Raw genomic sequence first — 18,185 nt, forward strand, 5'->3', positions numbered from 1 at the left:
TCAGAACAGGATGCTTACTATATCTTCAAATGCCTCAGGTTTCATTACAAACTAATGTGTATTAGGTTATGAAACACGATTGTGATACTGATAGCTTTCTTTTCAAAGAGGATAGGTAAAAGGCTTGGCCAGGCAGTGTTTCTTCCTACTCTGAATTCCAACAAAATCTCTTGTGACCATCTCAACATTTCCTTAGTTCAGAAATCTCAGGTCATGGAATTTCTCCTTCCTGCTATGAAATCCTATGATTCTCCCGCTTTTAGCGATTAATTGGGCTGCAGTTAATCTTTTTCACAACCAAGATTATTCTTGTTAAGTATTGTTCTTCCCTTTTGAATCTTATGAACAGTGATGAATATAGTGACCAAGACCAACCTGTCTAGAACAAAACATTTTTTACTTTTACATTAAAATTAAGTATAACAACTTTTTTTTTTTTTTAATAATAAAAGGCTTGCTTGCATGCCTACCTACCCATAGCCTTGTCTTCTCTTGGAGAGACAATAAGCAAGCAAAGATTCCTGTACATTTTTTAACCTCTGGAGTGCTGGTGGTTTGTTTCTGCTCCACAACCAACTCTCTAAATCAGTCCGTCTTACACTGTCTCCTGTGACAGTCTCTCTGTGTCTGTGACAGCCTACATACACTTAATAGACAAACCTGTGGGGTTGATTTGGCACATGTAAAGTAGACTGGAAAATCCTACAAGATCAGCTGTAAAAATTCACAAATCTTATTTGTGTTCTTGTTTGTCTGCTTGCAATAGATTCTTGACTGCTTGGCTCTTGAATGATCTCAGTATATGCATGAAGTAAAAATTGTTGCAATGCTTAAATGTACAAAGCATATAGTATTCATGGTTATTATGGCTTACTTCAAAACCCTTAGAGTCATTTACTTTCTAGTGCTGTAGTTGGTGATGATTCTGTCCTAGTAATTGACTTGCTGTAGTTACTTTACAACAGTCTCATCTGAACAATCCTGACCACTGATGAAAATGAGAGGTCATTTCAGAAGTAGTGGACTGTATAAGTGCATATTTTAAATTTCTTTAGAAGCTGTTTGGGTGACATTCAGGGATTTTTCTCTCTGAAGAGCAGATACAGAGCTTCAGCCAACTCTTTCTTGTACTGAAGAACCTCCACAAAATGTATACTAAATTCTTACTTGCAGAGAATATTAAAGTTAAGAAGCCTGTATTAAATGTAAATTGCCTATTTTGTATATGTTATATAGATTCATATTGAATAGCCTAACTGGTAATAGCAATATTAGTGAACTGTTCTATAACACTTTTCATCTGTGTATCCCAAAGCCTAGGGAGAGCTTTATTATATTTTAAAAGATATGCCCCAATCCAAACAAGAATTAATTCAGGAAAGTCTGATGCAACACAAAAAATAGATTATATGATCACAATGACTCCCGTCCACCACAGTAGTTTATAAATGATCTTCATTTTATGGATGAGGAAAAAAGATGACCGAACATATGCCTGTATTTCAACAAAGAAGGAAGGCTGAACATTCATGCAAAGATACTGCCTTCTTCCTGGGATTTTCCTTTATATCTACTCTGATCTGAGGTCAAGGACAAGGAAGTCTGGATCGCTGGTGTTTTAAGACCCATTACTTTTTGAATCATCAGATCTAGAAACACCTGCCTTATCCCATTAGCTATCTGGAATTCCAGCTCTTATAATAGGATAAAGCATTCGCCTGTAGCCTTGGCACTGCAGATGATATTAGATCTTTGAATTTTTGACTCTACAATGTTGAGAGAATTCATTTCAATTGCTTTTTGGACCTTTAAAAATTCACACTAGTGTTATGTTTTTACGTTCGGAGCCTGTAGCATAATAATCACTTATTGCTCTACCAGTGGAGAGATTTTTATAATTTTTATCTATTCATTTTTGCAATTCTTCATGCAGCTAAATTAAATTTATTTTAAATGGTATGTGAAGATACACATGCCCTGTTGATGTTTTTTGGTTTCACCACTTGTAAGATGTATGAGCATCTGTTTTGTGGGAGCCAGTAAAACCCTAACACCATTGCATTCTGGCATGCACATGTACATAATAAAAATAGTTTAATGAGATCTTTTCCCTAAGGCTATGTCTACATTAGCAAATGTGGTGTAATAGGAGGAAATACGTGAAGTGGTTGGTACTGGAAATCAACAGATTTGTGTGTATTTGACCTTTTTTCTTCAGCCTAGCTCTGTTTTCATCCATTAACAGTGGGAGTTCATTCAGTGTTTTCCTGGAGCACATCTTTGAGTTTTGCTCCAGATAAACTAAGCCAGTGCATGTGGTCCAGGACTGCTCCACAAGAAAAACTGAAGTGCACTGAGGGGGCACTTTTTTCTCCAAAAAGGCACCCCCATTCTAGAGTGAAATACTAAGGCAGCCAGAGGACCATATAGGCTGGAAAACAAATTTTTGTTTAGTAGTAGCAGAGTTTTAATTGATTAGGTCAAATTTATTTCATCACTGTGAAGTTACTGATCACTGTCTTTGGAGTTCTCTGCCTAAGGAAATGCAGGAAAATTAATCTGAAAGTAAGTTTGTTCCACTGGACACTCCTGCTTGTGTTCTCTTACTCAAAATGAAAGTGACCTTACATCAATGTCCGTTCTTTTATTTTCAAAATTAAATAAATTCATTTATAGGTATGGCACTGTCCCTATGGATATTTAAAGAAGTTAAACAGTTTAAATGTTAATTCATATAAATGTTTCTATATAACTCTGACTAGCCAAGTCTGACACACATTTGGGACTGAATGTTTCCCTATAGGTAACAATGGGGTCTGCACGTAGAAGAACCAAAGAGGTTGAAGATGTATTATTAAATCAACTCCATCTAACTTGTGGAACTGGTAGGTAAAATCAATTGTATTAATCAGGATTTGGCTATACACAACTTTTTCTATAATGATGACACATCACTATCTGATATAAACACACTACCATAATTTTCAGTTTAATGACTTACCAAAATCCTGATAAGATCCTTTTGATCACATTCTTCTAGACTATTTACATTCAATTTCTCCTTGTATTTCTAAAAATGAAAATGAGTAAGAAATTCAGGTTTTGTGTAGCAAATTTCCTACTTTAATTTTGTGACTGTGGACAGAAACTCACCAGTATAGATTCAACTTCAGAAGGGGTGGCCTTTGTCTGGTACATAAGCATTTCCTGAGCAATGTCTTTCCTGTTTTCAAGCTTGTTCATTTTGTCATAAGTGTCAGTATTTAAAACAGACCACCCCAGGAACTGTGTGAGAGTCTGGAACAAAGACAAAGAAAGTGAAGATGACACCATGACAATAAAATTGAACCGACAATTTGAACTTACTTTACTTAAACTCCAGTTTCTGGTAGTGCCCTTTGAAAACCAATGTGTAACTCTGTTAGAGGCCTTTACCCTCCATCAACAGGTTCTGTTAGCACCTAGCAGCTTTTAATGACGTTGTTTGTCTTAACCTCGTAATTAAGGGCCCATATTTCCATTTTGTATACAGGACTTTGAGGCATATGAAGCTGAAGTTAGCTGAGTGAACTTGAATACACTGTGTAGCATCGTATCTTGCCCAAGTGCATGTGATCATGAACGCTCTGTGAACTCCCATGATCACAGGCATGATACCCATTGGCAAGCAGCACACCTTACCTGCTTACCCACTGCTAATTAGGAGATGCTGACCATCACTGAAAAGTGATTAAAAATAAAATTGTATCTGACTTTTGTTCATTATTGAAATGTAAATGATCTCTCATAAATTTTCATGTTCCTAAAGAGAAATAAAATTTCTGATTCTTAAGAAACTATAGTGAAGAGGATAGACATTTGGTTAGGCATTAATAAAGATTCTTTGAAAATTTTCAGACATTTGAAAATGATTTTTTACAGGAATATTTTCATTAACATCATATGGCTCCTTAAAGCCTCTAATCCTATTAAGCTTACTTCAATGATCTGTTCATCATACTCGTCAAAAGGTTTTCCATCTTTCCTATTGTAAAATGTTGCAACTCCCACAATTTCTTCTTTTTTGTTGACAATAGGCAATGACAGGACATTTTTGATAACCCATCCAGTCTCATCCACTGGTCCTTTCTGTAGGAAAGCCAAAGAATAGGAAATGTTGTGTATTTCTTTTAAAGTAGTAATACAGGTATTGATATAGGCAATGCAACACTAAGACCTGTGCATCACAAACAAAGGAGAAATTATTATATATAATCAACAGTATAGTAAATTATATTATATATAATATAAATTATTATATATAATCAACAGCCTATTTTTCTGCAATATCTATAATTATTAATATTACTGGAATTACCTGAAATGAGAAATATTCATCTGCTGGTGCATTCATCATGTTACAAATCTGCAGCATAAAGAAAAGGAGACATTGTTTAAATGGAATATAATGTGTACCCAGTCTTGGCCTGATATTTTTAAAAGGCATATTTATTTTCGAAGCTAGTAACAGTGAGCACCTGAGCTAGCTACAGAAATTAAAACTTCCCATTAAGTTAGATGTGGTTATTCTAACAGATGTCATTCTGGAGTGCTCGTAGCAAAGTCCCTTGTGTATGATGTCTCACAGCGCATAAGCATAATGGTTAACAAAATCACTTCCAGTTTAAAATGGCATGGGGGTTTATAGAAAGAAATAACTGATTGCTAAAGTCTCTGTCCTTACTGCTATTAAAAATGCCATAGGATTACAATAACTCTCATACATCACAACTTTGAATTACGTACATTTTCTATGCAAGAGATAAGAAAAAAAGAAAATTGTAAAACTGTGTATATGATGACTTTCTTACTTTGACATTTTGGTATGAGACTTAGTTAGCACACCTGTAAAGTGACATCAGATGCACACATTATTCCTCCGATGTCACCACAACCAGAGGAAAATTTTCATGATGTTTTGGGCTGAGGGATTGCCTCCATCCAGACTACTGATTCACATGATTTCACTGGGAACCAATGACACTGGAAGTGTTCCCATTCACTGGGAACCAATGACAAAGGTTCTTGGTTGTGGGGAGGTTTGGGGGTTTTTTTTGTTCAATCAGAAGAACTGCATGAACTAAAACTTTTCATTTTTACTTTTGCTATGAACTTACAAATCCATTTTCAGCAACATATGTTGGCAATCCACTGACAAGACACCAGTGATCTGCTGGAGGTGTCCTTTAGGGAGAGAATGAAATTAAATTATTTCTGCAATACAGACATGTTATTATTCTCTCAGCAATACATCTAATTACCACACATTCACAAGCTGCCAATGAATACTCACGGAATAACTTTGATTTCTTCTTTTCCATGTAAAATATAGTCAATAATCTTATAAAAGTTGACTTCCTAAATAAAAAGAAAGAATTACGTAGGTGACCTGTACAGCTTCAATGTCAAAATTAAGATTCATAAAAAGAAAAATTAATATCCTCACTCGTCCATCAGGTGTCTTGGGGCCTTTGTAAGGCTCTGCCTCCCCCAGCCGGATTGGCCACTCATCATAGAACTCCTGAGAAAGTGATAAACAGGGTTTACCAAAATGAAAAAACAAACCAAACCAAAACAAAACCAGTTCTGTGTTCATAGATAATATGACATATGTGGATAGCAATTTTATTTTTCCTTCTCCATAGCTGTACTAGGTGGTCACATTTCAGACAATATTAAGAAAACGTTGTTAAATATATTCCAGGCAAGAAATGTTAGCCAGTAAATTGCAGGCTAAACTGAAGCTTATCTCTGGATGGTTGTACAGCTTAATTGTTGTTTTAGAAGGCAGGTATTTACAAAGCAATAATCAGACCTGCAACTGTCTCTTCTACCCTTTCTCACATGAGTATGAGAAATCTCACAATATGAAAAATTATTTCAGAATTTGCCTTTATGTTTATCATGGTTGTATCCTTTGCCATGCTTATGTTTTGCATGTAATTTTTGTAACATGGTTAGATTTTATATAAATTATCCCAAAGGGTTAGAAAGCATGGTAACTTTTTGTCTTGGAGAGACATGCACCAGAAATATCCAGAACAAATGAATTAGAAGGATGGATTTTATAACTTAAAGTTAGGAGCAGCACTTATCTAGCAAGTAGACAAAGTGATTGTTACCTTCTCTTTAGTCATGTCCAGCAGACCAACAGAGTACCTTTCACAATTCAAATACATTCGAATAGTATACAGTGCTTTGTGAAACTGCCGTTCTATATCTGTTAGCTCTTCAAACACTTTGTTGGCAGACCACAAAAGCATCTATTTACAACAAAAGAGAAAGAGGGTAAATGTTTGCAACACTAAGAAAACATAAATATATGAATCCTGGGCATTCCAGAATAAAATTATAAGCTGCATTACTATTATCAAATAAAAGAATTAAATAGATGCTATCCTTACTTCAATAAGCTTGCAAGAATATAAAATAGTGGGAATAATAATGGTTTCACACAAACACGAAGTATTATCATTAACAAATTCCTCTATACCTGACTTCTTCGGCATTCAATATTGTAGAGATATGTCGTATGATGATGTCTTAGGGCCAAAGATATAAAATTGAGGTATTTTTTAAAGACCTAAAAATGACAAAGAGCAAAAATAAGACAAAAATGTCAAATCAAGAGGTAGATTCACTCAAACTACTTGTTGAACTAAACAGCTCTACTGTGTGTGATATTTGGGGTTATTACCTCTTCATCCTCTTTTGAGAATTCAGTGGCATTTAATTTGTTGAGTGCCATCACAACAGCAAGCACCTCTTTACCCTGCATAATTGGGGTTGCCAACATATTGAGTGTTGTATAACCAGTTTTTTTGTCCAGAAAGTCAGAAAAATGGTTGTTCTGAAAGAAAAAAAAAACAAAACAAAACACAAATGAAACGCATAGTTACCATGCCAAAAGCAAATGATCATGTAATTTGATAATTTATGTTTGCAATGCTATGAGCACAGTTTCACAGTGCAGTAGGTTTATACTTGCAAAAAACCCCACTATCATTATTTAACCCAATCTTGCAGCGTTATATGTACGACCTTAACTTAGGCATTGGTAATGAATACAGCTTCTGAAGCTAAGTTCTGTGCAGGTTTTTATTAGAATGATGAGGAATTTGAGGATTTAAAAATATGTGAAAATCTAGAATAAAGGAGAGAGTAATATGACTTTGTGGTTACCTGAGAGTCTAATACATGTGGGTTGCATGTAAGAGAATGACTTCATAGCTATGTTAATATCTCTTATTATTTAGTTATTTCTGTAGATAAAATTCATTATACTGTCCCATTACACAGTGTTTAAACTACCATCTGTCCTGAATGTATATGGCTAAAAATGCTTCTGACAGTCACCCCCAGCAGGTATGCATCTGGATGAACCACTTCTTATTCCTTCCTGTCTGACAGACTCCCATTCCTGCTGCTCCCAGTCCAACATGCTCTTCTGGTGAATGGGAGGGTGTAGGACTGCGGCATTAGGACACAGAGCTGCCTTTGTTGGGTGTGTGTGATCCTGTGGGAATGAGACCACATGACTAATGAATGAGCTACAACTAACTACTCCATCAATTTCGTCCTTGAAACTGAGTGCTGAGGAGGGTTTACTAAAAGTTATTCTTTTTCATTCTTTTATGTAAAAGCTACTGGGAAGCTAGTTCATGTTTCATGGAAAGCTGTTTCATTTCCTCATATCAAAGAAATTTTTGGGTTTTTCTTTGAAATGCTTTAGTGTTCTCTAATTTAAAAAAAGGATTTGAAATTCATCAGGGAAATCTGTTTGTCAAGGGTTGTGTTTTGTGATGTTCTTATGATAATATATCTAAATGAGCTGAGTTATGAGTTTGGGGATTGAAATCTGTCAACATGTGCATACTGAGAAATGACATGGTTCTAGTAAGCAGCTAAAATAGCCAGATTCTGTATTTATTGAGCCTCTTCCATTACCTCGCATCTGCCACTTCTAACAAGTCAGTGCTCAAACTACTTCTTCAGAGCAATGAGCACTCAAGTCCTGGTCCACACTCAAATTCGGCCTGAATTTCCTTTAACAGGTATACTTCTTATTTCTGAAGGTGATGAGCGGTTGGTGCTAAATGAGAATGCCAAGAGGTGGCGAGTGGCCTGGTAACCAGGGAAGGTCAGACTACATTCCAACACCATGGATAGGAATTGCAGCTGGCCAGAAGGAGGCCAAAGGAGTCCTGTTTTAAGGACATCCATCCAGAACCAAGACTCCCAAACCTTACCAATCCCTTTCTGTTAGCAAGTATTTGTGAACCCACTTGTAAAGTGACTGACTTGTTACTGCATGTCTACCCGCAGAGCTGATACATATTACTGCTATTAATTACTGCATTAGCTTAGGCAGCCAAGATCTGCGTGGTAGATCTCAAGGTCTCTTCCTTGCCAATGAGCTGGAGAATGTTGCAGGCTGACACATAGTGGAATTTCTGCTTTCATAATTTAAACACAAAACTACTTAAACAAACAAACAAAAAGAATAATAAAAGTAACCAATATGTTTTCTGTGTAGTTCAACGTATCAGGCTGTATTTGGGTTCCTGGAAAGTGTAGCCAGTTCTGAATATATTGTCTAAGTGAAGAGGAAATGTTTTCTCCGTTTCTGTCAAATTTTCCCTGAGTTGTTGTTTTCTGTTTCTCTCGGAGAATAGTATAGGGGTATCTCACTTAACAGACATCCAGGGAAAATGCTAGTCAACCTGTCTCTTCTATGTAACAATCAAATGCTGTCCTGTAGTCTGCTAAACAAGTATGCTATTAGTGGAAACATTTTATTTTCTCTGAGATGTTTTACCTACTGACAGAACCATTCTGGTTTTGTGTGTGTTTTGGGGCTTCAGGAACAATTTCTGAATCTGTGACTGTTTTAGCTATTCAAAATAAAGTAAATCAGATAGAGAATTTGACCCTGCTTTGTAGTTCCTCTGCCTCACTAAGAACAACTAGCATAATGGTGAGGCCCAAGTTCCTGATTTTAGAGCGCTGTATGTTGCTATGAGGGAATAAATAAAAATTTCAGACACTCCTGGATTTCTGCATACTTAAAAGGAACCTGTATACACAAAGTGAGCTGAATCAGCAGGACACAGATGCTGAGTTGTAATTTGTTTAATAACTCCAGACTAAAGGTACAAGCAGTGGTGTTCAGAGTGTTCAGAAGAAGCACTTTGGTTATACAATTTTTGCAGAGGATAGAAAAATTTTACAGAATGCAAGTCTGTGTTAATAAACAAAAAGTTCACTAACCACAAGCCATCCTAAGTTGTGCCTAGATAGTGCAATGCAGAAAGATATAAATACCTCGTAACACATTGGCAGTGTTCCCACAGCATATACGAAGACTCCTATCGCACATGATTTGCATATACAAGCAAAAATTTGTGCTTAGATTTAGACTTTTCATTATTGAATATTTTGCACATAATTGCTAGTTTTAAAGCCTTTATTTCCAATCAAGGTTTTAAAATATTTTCTCTTGAGAACATAATCTGCTTCTGTTTTCAAAGAAAATCACTTTTCACAATGTCTGGAAAATCATGTTCATAGGCAAATAAGCCAGAAATATGCTCTGCAGTACCAGAGCCAGAAGAGCATCTTGGTGCTCCCATGGATATATGAATGTGGACACTTAGTCTATTTGAGCCTGATCTTTTGAATCCAACCATCTTTCAGAGCAAGATTTGAACTTTCAGCTCTAAGATAAATCATAAAAATAGGCTTTTAAAAAAGTGAGGGAAAGGCAATCTATTGATGTCTAACTGTAGTATATTTGCAAGCATTTTCTACTAGCTTTGTTTAAAGCTAAACACAGCTATTTACTGTACAATGATCAATTCTGTAGATTTATCCTAAGATGCGCAACATGCACTAAGATAGCACCAGCATACAGGGGTGGAAAGTCAGGACACCTCTTTGTGTTCATTTTTCTGTTATAGATAGAAGGTAATAGGAGAGGTGTTTGAAAAGCTACTATGGTTCTAGCCTATACACTTAAAATTATTAGCTAATTCATGTTTCTTCATTCTCTAAACCATGAAACCAGTTTTGTCTCACTGTAACTTACCAACACTACTACACATTATTATTATAAACCTCTTAACAATGAAATATCAATATAATGCTCTATGTTCAGATCATTTGGCCTCAACTTTTCAATTCCTTTAAGTTTTAGAAGCCTAATTTCCATCTCATAGTTAGCAGTGGAATTTATGAAATCAGAAGTCACTGTTGTGAAAACAGTGTGATTACACCTCTGTGAAAGTGAAAAATAAGCCCATTCTTTCTAAAAATAATTTTTATTTTCTTCATATAGCAGTTACAAATAAACTTGCTTACTGAGACTATACTACATCTGATTATGAATTGTAGCTACCCAACTATAAGTTCATATCTGTAATAAAGTAAAATAAATATAAATGAGAAAAACTCGCTCCCTGGGAACAACAGGCATTTGGAGAAGAAAGTTAATTTTTAAAGACTACATGAGTAGATAATACTTTATGATTATGTAAGGGTTTTTTAAAAAAATCAGTGGTGCTTTATTGTATCTAAAAAGTTCTTATTGATGGACTGTTCAGAAGAAGGAACCATCTTTCTCTCTTATTTCATGGCTCTCCTGCAGATCTCAGTTCCTTTCTTGGGAGTCGTATGTTCTTCTATGTTTCCTTTTACCAGTTTTTAAGGACCTAATTTATTTCATGATGAATTCTCCTTCGTTGGCAGATTTTAGATATCCCACAGTTCTTTAAGCAAACTATGAAAAAGAGCTCTGCAAAAATTTCTAACCTTTCACAGGCTTTATTCTATGGCAAGCATAAAAAACAATGAAGACCATCATTCTAATATTCATTACATCACCCAAATCACGTTATCTTAGGATTTGCTACACTCGCTCCAGAACACCGAGCTAAACCTTGAGACTAATGACAGAATGCAGCCTGAGGCATGTGAGTTTGACACTATTGGAAACTCCAGGTCAAAGTCAGCAGTGTAAATTATTTGCTGAGTGTAAATTTAATCAGAAAATGCAAAAACTATTGTAAACAATGAGATAGGGTAACCCTTGTTATTTTGGTTTCCATTGCACGTGCAAAAGTATGTAATTTGTACAAATGCAGGAAAGACTGAGAAATGGACAAGTGTGAAAAGCAATTAAAAATGAAAGTATAAGGGAACAAGGATCCCTCTTTCCTGTTCGGCTAGTCAGGGTAAAGATTCACTGCTCTGGTTCATTTGACGTAATAGGAAGAGCAGCTCAATAGTGTTAGTACCAAGGCTTCTCACATCTCCAGTATACTTGTTATTCCCAATTGCTTTTCATTTAGCACACTGTCAGCATGTTCATTACACATGGGCTTTGAAATGTTAGGAAATTAGACTATCCCATAAACCTTTGCTTATGGGAGACTTGCTAGGAAGCAGCATGATGTAGTTTTGTTTATGTCCCACAGATGACATTTAGACCTTGGTTTTCATATCGTCATTACTCCTATTCAAAAAACTCTTACTGTTCCTTCTTCTGTCGACTCTGAGTGACATGTCAGTATCTGCTGTGCAGTCTACCTCTCCATTTTGAGTTTGGCAAAGCGTATCAAATATCACACTTAAGGAGAAATGAGAAGACTTAATCCTGCATCTGAGGAGATAGTGTCAAGAGAGCAGACAACTGTTTTCCTCCACCTCTTTCCTCTTGTGAAGCACAGAGGAAGAATGGCTTTCTGGGACCCGTTGCAGCTATGACTACTTTGCTCATGTTGGGCCAGAGGTTCTGGGTTGGACAGATGAGCTCAGGCTGGTCAAAATACATCATCCTTTGGATGTAAGATGACCAGGGGTGGGTCTGGAGCACTACTGGAACAGGAATCACAGAAACCTCTGACATCAGGAGCTGGCGTCACGCTCTTATCATTATCACACATTTATTTGCATATCTTTACATGTTTCTGTTTTCCTTTCTGGTAGCCTTGCAATATTTTCTCCTATACTGATATTTTCTTCTCCCACAGCTTGTCTTGCATTGGTTTCTCAGACAAAATTTTTTGCCACTGAGTAGGTGGTATTGGTGTGCCATATTGCTTCATCTCTTATTTCTGCTTATCCTAATTTCAACTTACAAATATTTTTTTTCATAATGATATAATTGAGTATGAATGGAAAATAAAAAGCACCTATCATCAGCTATGAAAATGTCATCAGTCTGATTCAAAATCAAAACTAACTAACTAAATGAGTTTGCCATTCATTAGGGCACACTCAAAAAATCCCATACTGTCAGGGATGTAAAACAACTGCATTTTGACATGTAACTTACTAGCATTGCAGAACAAATTGACTTTGATATCTTCAAGATCACTAGAGTTTTGAAACAAAATCAAGTAGAAATTAAGATATATTTAACAGCATTTGGGGGTTGAACTTTTCAGTCATGTCATTGAAATGTCTGCTTGTTATTTATCATATGTAGTGTCTATTTTGCAACTTTTAAAAATTGAATCTGTGTTATATTGCTTGAAGCTAAAAATTTAGATTTTCATTTTAGTTTTTAATATTAATTTTTTCTCCAATTTTGGGAGCTTTCTTCTTTTAACAGAAGTCAAGTGAAAGAAAGAACTAAAAGTTTGGGTTTTTCTTCGGGAAGGCACGATTAATATAAATTTATTCCTGTGTTAAAATGTTTTCTTGTAAGTTGACTGAATCTTTGTCCTTATAACAGATTGAAACACATTTCCATTTTTCCAGTTAATATTTACTATATTCAGTGTGAGTTTATGACAATCTGTTTTTTATTATCAAGATGATAAGATAAAATGGAGGAGCAGACATTAACATTTACAATGCAAGTTCTTCCCAGGTAAAAGGCTACCTCTCAGTTTTTTCCCCTTTTTAGTTTATTTTAGGATTATTTCTTTCGATTCTTATTACTTTCCAGACATTCAGGAAAGCAGCATCTCTGTAACATTGTTTACCTTTGCTCTCATTTCTTCTCATCTTAGCAACTCTGCTTTTTGTCTCAAGAACTTCCCTCTAAAATTATTTTAACAATCTTCCTCTGGCCTTTGAAGCTTTTTTAACATACTCTGCCTTGTCAATATGTTGGATATTTGGGTTTCTTCTCCAAGATCACATTGTTAGGAGCCTAGCTCTACCACAAAGTGACTCCATTCTTTCCATTTTTAGGGCAACTAGTTGTGTCATAAACCATCTTGCTCTCTCCTGTGCTTTCCCGCTGCTCCATATTTTTTACAAGGATGCGCCTGATTCCAGCCATGTCTTCTTGCCCTAGGAGGGAGTCTAAGACTCCTGCCTGATCCCAGGACCACTGCTGTGTATTACCAGAGCGACTGTTTGCACACACAGCAACTGGACAACAGTTCAGTGTCCAGGGCTCCTCGCTGCCACACAGGAGTTTGAACCACTGAGCTGCAAAACCATGCTTCTTTTTGAACTTTTCTGTCCCCTCTTCAAATAATCTTTAATTTATATTACAGTTTGGTATAGTTTCAAGAAAAGGGATGGAGTGTCTCTTCGTCCTTGTTCCAGGTTCAGACAGCCTGGAGTCTGAGGACTGGCACATTCCCATGAATCTGAAACTCCTGTCACTTCAGACAGGCCTGGAATTGAAGTCTCTCCCACCGTTGCATTAAAAAGAAGTAGAGCTCCCAGAAAAAGACTCATGCAAGCTGAAGCTGAATCAGTTTACAAAGGGATGATAGAAGTGCTTGCAACTTGAAGATGTATTTGTTTTGTATCATAGGATTCCAGTGGTTAAACTAGGTGCCACAATAATCACTGCCCTGGCTGCTTAATTTGGGTTGGAAGCAGCAGAATCTCTCCACACTCTGTTGTTCCTTCACTTCACTGGAGGTTGTGGATACCAGTGCAGGATCTCTAAAAGCGAGGGCTTGTTATTTCAGCATCAGAAAATTTGAGTCCCTTTTTGGATCTAATCCAAAAGCCTTCACTTCTTTTGAAGCGTTTTTTCACCATTTATATAATTTTATACTCTACTATAACCAGGAATATTACTTCTTGAATTTACAATCCTCAGTTAAATCTTTGTCTTCAAATATCTCTGAATTAAAAGAAATAACGCAATAATTTAAATAAATGATGGATTAAAGCAAATATATACAGTCTTTATTATTGGTTCTTACAGGGTGAGAATGTGAGATTTTGATTCCTCAGAAGACATGCTCGTTGTTTAGCTACTTCTTAGTTCTTAGTTTTATTTGAAAATAATGCCTTAGCAAAAGATGTAAGGTTATAGTACTCTATCCTGTTGTCCATGTTATTCTTTAAATATGAATTTAAAGAATATTAATGGACACATCAAATGTTACACAGTCTATTATTTTACTTTGGAATATTTGAGTCCCGTACTCTGACAGATCCTGGGAATAATGTAAGGCAAATCATTACTGTAATGGTCCTGCCTGGTCTTCTGTTTCTCACTACTGTTAAATCCTGGATTATACGCTATTAGCTCTCACAGTCAACAGGTCCGTAATCTTGTGGGGGGAAACTGTTCTGGCTATTAAGTTAATTATGGAATGTCTGTATCTTTTCCTCTGCTTTTCTTTTCTGAAGCATTAGTCAGGATGAGGAGCTTCCTCACGTTTATTGGTACCTTTCCAGGTTGAAGAAGGAGATAATCCCTAAAGAACTGGCTACCAGGCACTAAAAGTGGAGTCTTAGTTTTTTCAGTGATTTACTGCTGTTGTGATCTTTCATTACATTCCCTCTTGTTCTAAAGGGGCATTGATTGAAGCATGAAAATGTTTCACCGTGGGTTTGTCAATGTTGTCACGTACTTAAGACTTAAAAACCACTATGCTGTTTGGATATGGATTATGTCAACAATAGAAAGTGATTAGACATGACATCTTTAAAGTGCTATAGCCATCTAGAATTATTCGTTGTGCATTTTGTATTCTGACAAGGCAGAAGGGGCAAAATTCCTCTCTGGCTTAACTCTGCTTGTCATTTTTTGCTCAGGATTTGGGTAGCAGACAATCTAGTTTGACTGAAGTGCATACAAAGTGATCTGAAAAATAATTATCCTTTCAAAAACGTCGTAAAGGCTTCAGTGGCTGCCTCTTTCTGCTGCCATGGACTAATTATATTCCTTAAATGTTACTGACTATAGATGCAGTTCTGGGTTCCTTACTGAGATAAAGATTCTGGTGACAATAGTGGGAGCTTTGCCTGTGTGAGGAGTGTGGATTTGCACACTTGACTTTTTTTTACAGGTAGACTGGAAATGGTGACAATTTTGTGACCTTCAGGGTTGTTTTTAAATAAAAAATCTTGGTCCCAGAGAAGTCTCAGGGAATTTTGCAATTAACTTTTAAAATGTCAGTGTTCTGATTACATTTAGTTACCAAATGTGGATTAATGGCTTCGTGGTTTAACTGCATTTTTAAGTGTGGGCCTAATGGCATAGACCATACTGAGAGAGTAACTGAATGCCTAAGTAAAGATTACCTTAGAATGACTGAATAATATCTGGACAGATATTCAGCCGACATGAATTCATTTATGAGTGCAAAATGTATATATAGTAGGATTAGATAGACAGAAAGGTTCTCTTATTTAAGCATATTCAAATTACATTTGTCACAAAATTTTGAACAAATCCTATTGCAAACACAGAAATGTTTGGGCAGCCCTCCTGTGGGCACCTCTCACATAATGATATTAAGGAGCAGTACAGTGTCTGATAGAAGGCACATCTTTCTTGATCCTTCTGATCTTTTCTCACGTAATCAGCCTTATGAATTTAGAAGGATTATCCTCCAATCTCCCCATGTGGTGGTAAGAGGCAGTAAGTCATATGCTTCTTGTCAGAACAGCAGACATTGAAGAATGCATCTTTGTGGTCAGTTAAAAATCAACTGATTTGTTTTCTCCAATCAGTCATTCTTCTGTTTGCTCCTGTGATTCCTACTTACATCTGAAGTAGTTTACTATATATTGGAATGTTCTTTTCACATATATATGCATTTTCATTTGTTTCTGAGCTTGAAAAGTAGTCCTTTATTTCTTTATACCTGCCAACTTTTAACATGATAAAATACATTACTTTTTGTTTAACTCCTGGAAAACATACCTAATTGCTGTGTATAAAGATTTTTATTGTTTACATTGAGCTTAGGACACTGAGGTGGTTTCCATCTCTAAAATGGCCCGTAATTTTTAACTGAATGTACAGGAAATACTGAGAACCAGACCGTCATCTTGTATAATGATTTTAGCACCATTTGATTATGCTGAGTTTTTTCCATATAAGAGTAAAAAGAGATGAAGATGTCACCTTTTGATAATGTAAGGTTAGCTATTTTTAAAGAACTCTATAACAATCAAAGCACGTTTATGTTTCCCCATGTATTTCAGAGCAGTTTCTAAAGCAGTTCTTATTCATGCATGTTTCTGTTAGGTCACTCGTCATTTTAATTAACATTTGTAATAACCTTATCAGCACAGTAACTAAAGAAGCTCTGACTCATTAATCTTCTATAGATGGTTCTGAACAAAAGCCCTGTAACTGGACATACACAAAATTTGGAGCCATTTTAAATTCAAAGACAGACTTGAAGCTGAACATATATGTTGACATCATCTTCATCTGGCTTCATTCACCTACTTATAAGGAAGCATCCTCATTACAAAAGCTGCAAATTAATTATGTTCAGAGGTGCATGTATGGCAGCACAGAATGGTAAGGGAGAACGCTTGCAAACCCATACTGGAAAACAGAATAGGAGCCTGCCTTGTTCAACAGAAGCACAAGTACTTATTGGTCTCTATTAATCTAATATTCTCCTCCCTTATTATAGTAAATTACATTACAACTATTGTGCAAGGATACTGGAAATACCTCACTAGGTTACAGGATGTAGTTCTACTGTATTTTAAGCAAACTATGCTGCTGCTTTTCTTGTGCATTTGGTCTGGATTTCTGTCTCTGGGATGCTTCTGAAGAACGGCTCTGTACCACAAGCCCTGTGAAGGAAGCTGAGTAAGCGAACGCACAGAAACCCATTCCCCAAGAGAAGTCACTTACCTTTTTCACATCAGGTATATTAAAAAACTTCTTGGTATGAGCAACCCATCCTGCTATCCCGATGTCCAGAGGAAAAACAGCCTCATTGTCTGGATTCACCAAATTGTCCTCAAACTTGGAAGTTGGAGTGACATCGAGAAGCCTGGTGGCTACCTCTGGAATACCATTTCGGGAACGAAAAATAAACATACTACACCGATCAGCTGCCAACAGCTGTGCCAGCCTCTGCAGGGCCTTGTGCACTGTCTTTTCCATAGTGCCTCCTTCATCCTGGATTTCTAGTAGCAGCTCAAAAAGTATGTGAGACTCCTCCAGACGGGACATGTCTTTGAAGCTGACTCCTTCCTTCACATCTCCAGGGCTCACTTTAAAGATACTTCCCAGCACTTCTGCCCTCATTTTTTGGTCGAAATACTCCTTGGCAAACTGGGGGTTGTTCTCCAAGTATTTTTCAACGGCATCTTTATTTACTTCTCCCATTTTTGCTGGATTGTTCTTAGGATTTCTTTTAGAACTGCATCACTATCAAAGTAGGAGAGGTAGCAAGAAGTCCTAACTTGATACTAGTAAGAAAACGGTACTTTGAACATATTGTATAGCTCACAGGCATAGTACATTCACCTTCCTCTGCGGCTTCCAAGCCTTCTGAAACTCTTGAGATATGACAGAAGGCACTAGCTTAGCATCTTCTTAGTGTGAGATCTTGGAGACTGCTAATTAAAGAGATGTCAGGACACTAAACCCCTGAGCATTCTTAGCTCATAAATCCTACGGGAATCATTTTAGCATTTTAAACTAACCAATTAATTCTTAGACCTCATAAAATCGTCTGATGTGTAGATCTGTGTACCTATATGTTATCTTCTTCATTCACAGTATACATATTGTACTACACACAAAAAAGTTTCCATTGAAACTTAATATGAGGAATTCCACTTAGATACTTAGCCCGCATTATACACATGCAGAGACGTACACACATGTACTTGTGAGAGGTACTTAAGGGGAGGAAAACAGAATGTTATGGAGAAAATTTTAAAATGGCAATTTTTTTTTCCTT

At 36.3% G+C, this 18,185-nt stretch overlaps 1 protein-coding gene across 1 annotated transcript in view; it reads right to left on the reverse strand.

Moving 5' to 3' along the window:
• The window catches only part of PDE6C (phosphodiesterase 6C), a 29,368-nt gene extending 11,763 nt beyond the window's left edge, over positions 1 to 17,605 (reverse strand). The window contains exons 1-11 of the mRNA XM_074590134.1: positions 17,126 to 17,605; positions 6,737 to 6,889; positions 6,533 to 6,622; positions 6,162 to 6,302; positions 5,486 to 5,560; positions 5,333 to 5,397; positions 5,157 to 5,223; positions 4,358 to 4,405; positions 3,979 to 4,128; positions 3,154 to 3,297; positions 3,002 to 3,070 (exon numbers count right to left, since the gene is read on the reverse strand). Coding sequence (XP_074446235.1) covers positions 3,002 to 3,070; positions 3,154 to 3,297; positions 3,979 to 4,128; positions 4,358 to 4,405; positions 5,157 to 5,223; positions 5,333 to 5,397; positions 5,486 to 5,560; positions 6,162 to 6,302; positions 6,533 to 6,622; positions 6,737 to 6,889; positions 17,126 to 17,605 — 1,482 coding nt within the window. The remainder of the gene's footprint in view (positions 1 to 3,001; positions 3,071 to 3,153; positions 3,298 to 3,978; positions 4,129 to 4,357; positions 4,406 to 5,156; positions 5,224 to 5,332; positions 5,398 to 5,485; positions 5,561 to 6,161; positions 6,303 to 6,532; positions 6,623 to 6,736; positions 6,890 to 17,125) is intronic.
• Positions 17,606 to 18,185: the final 580 nt, after the last annotated feature.

Source organism: Larus michahellis, chromosome 6 (assembly GCF_964199755.1).
Source record: "Larus michahellis chromosome 6, bLarMic1.1, whole genome shotgun sequence".
Taxonomy (NCBI): Eukaryota; Metazoa; Chordata; class Aves; order Charadriiformes; family Laridae; genus Larus; species Larus michahellis.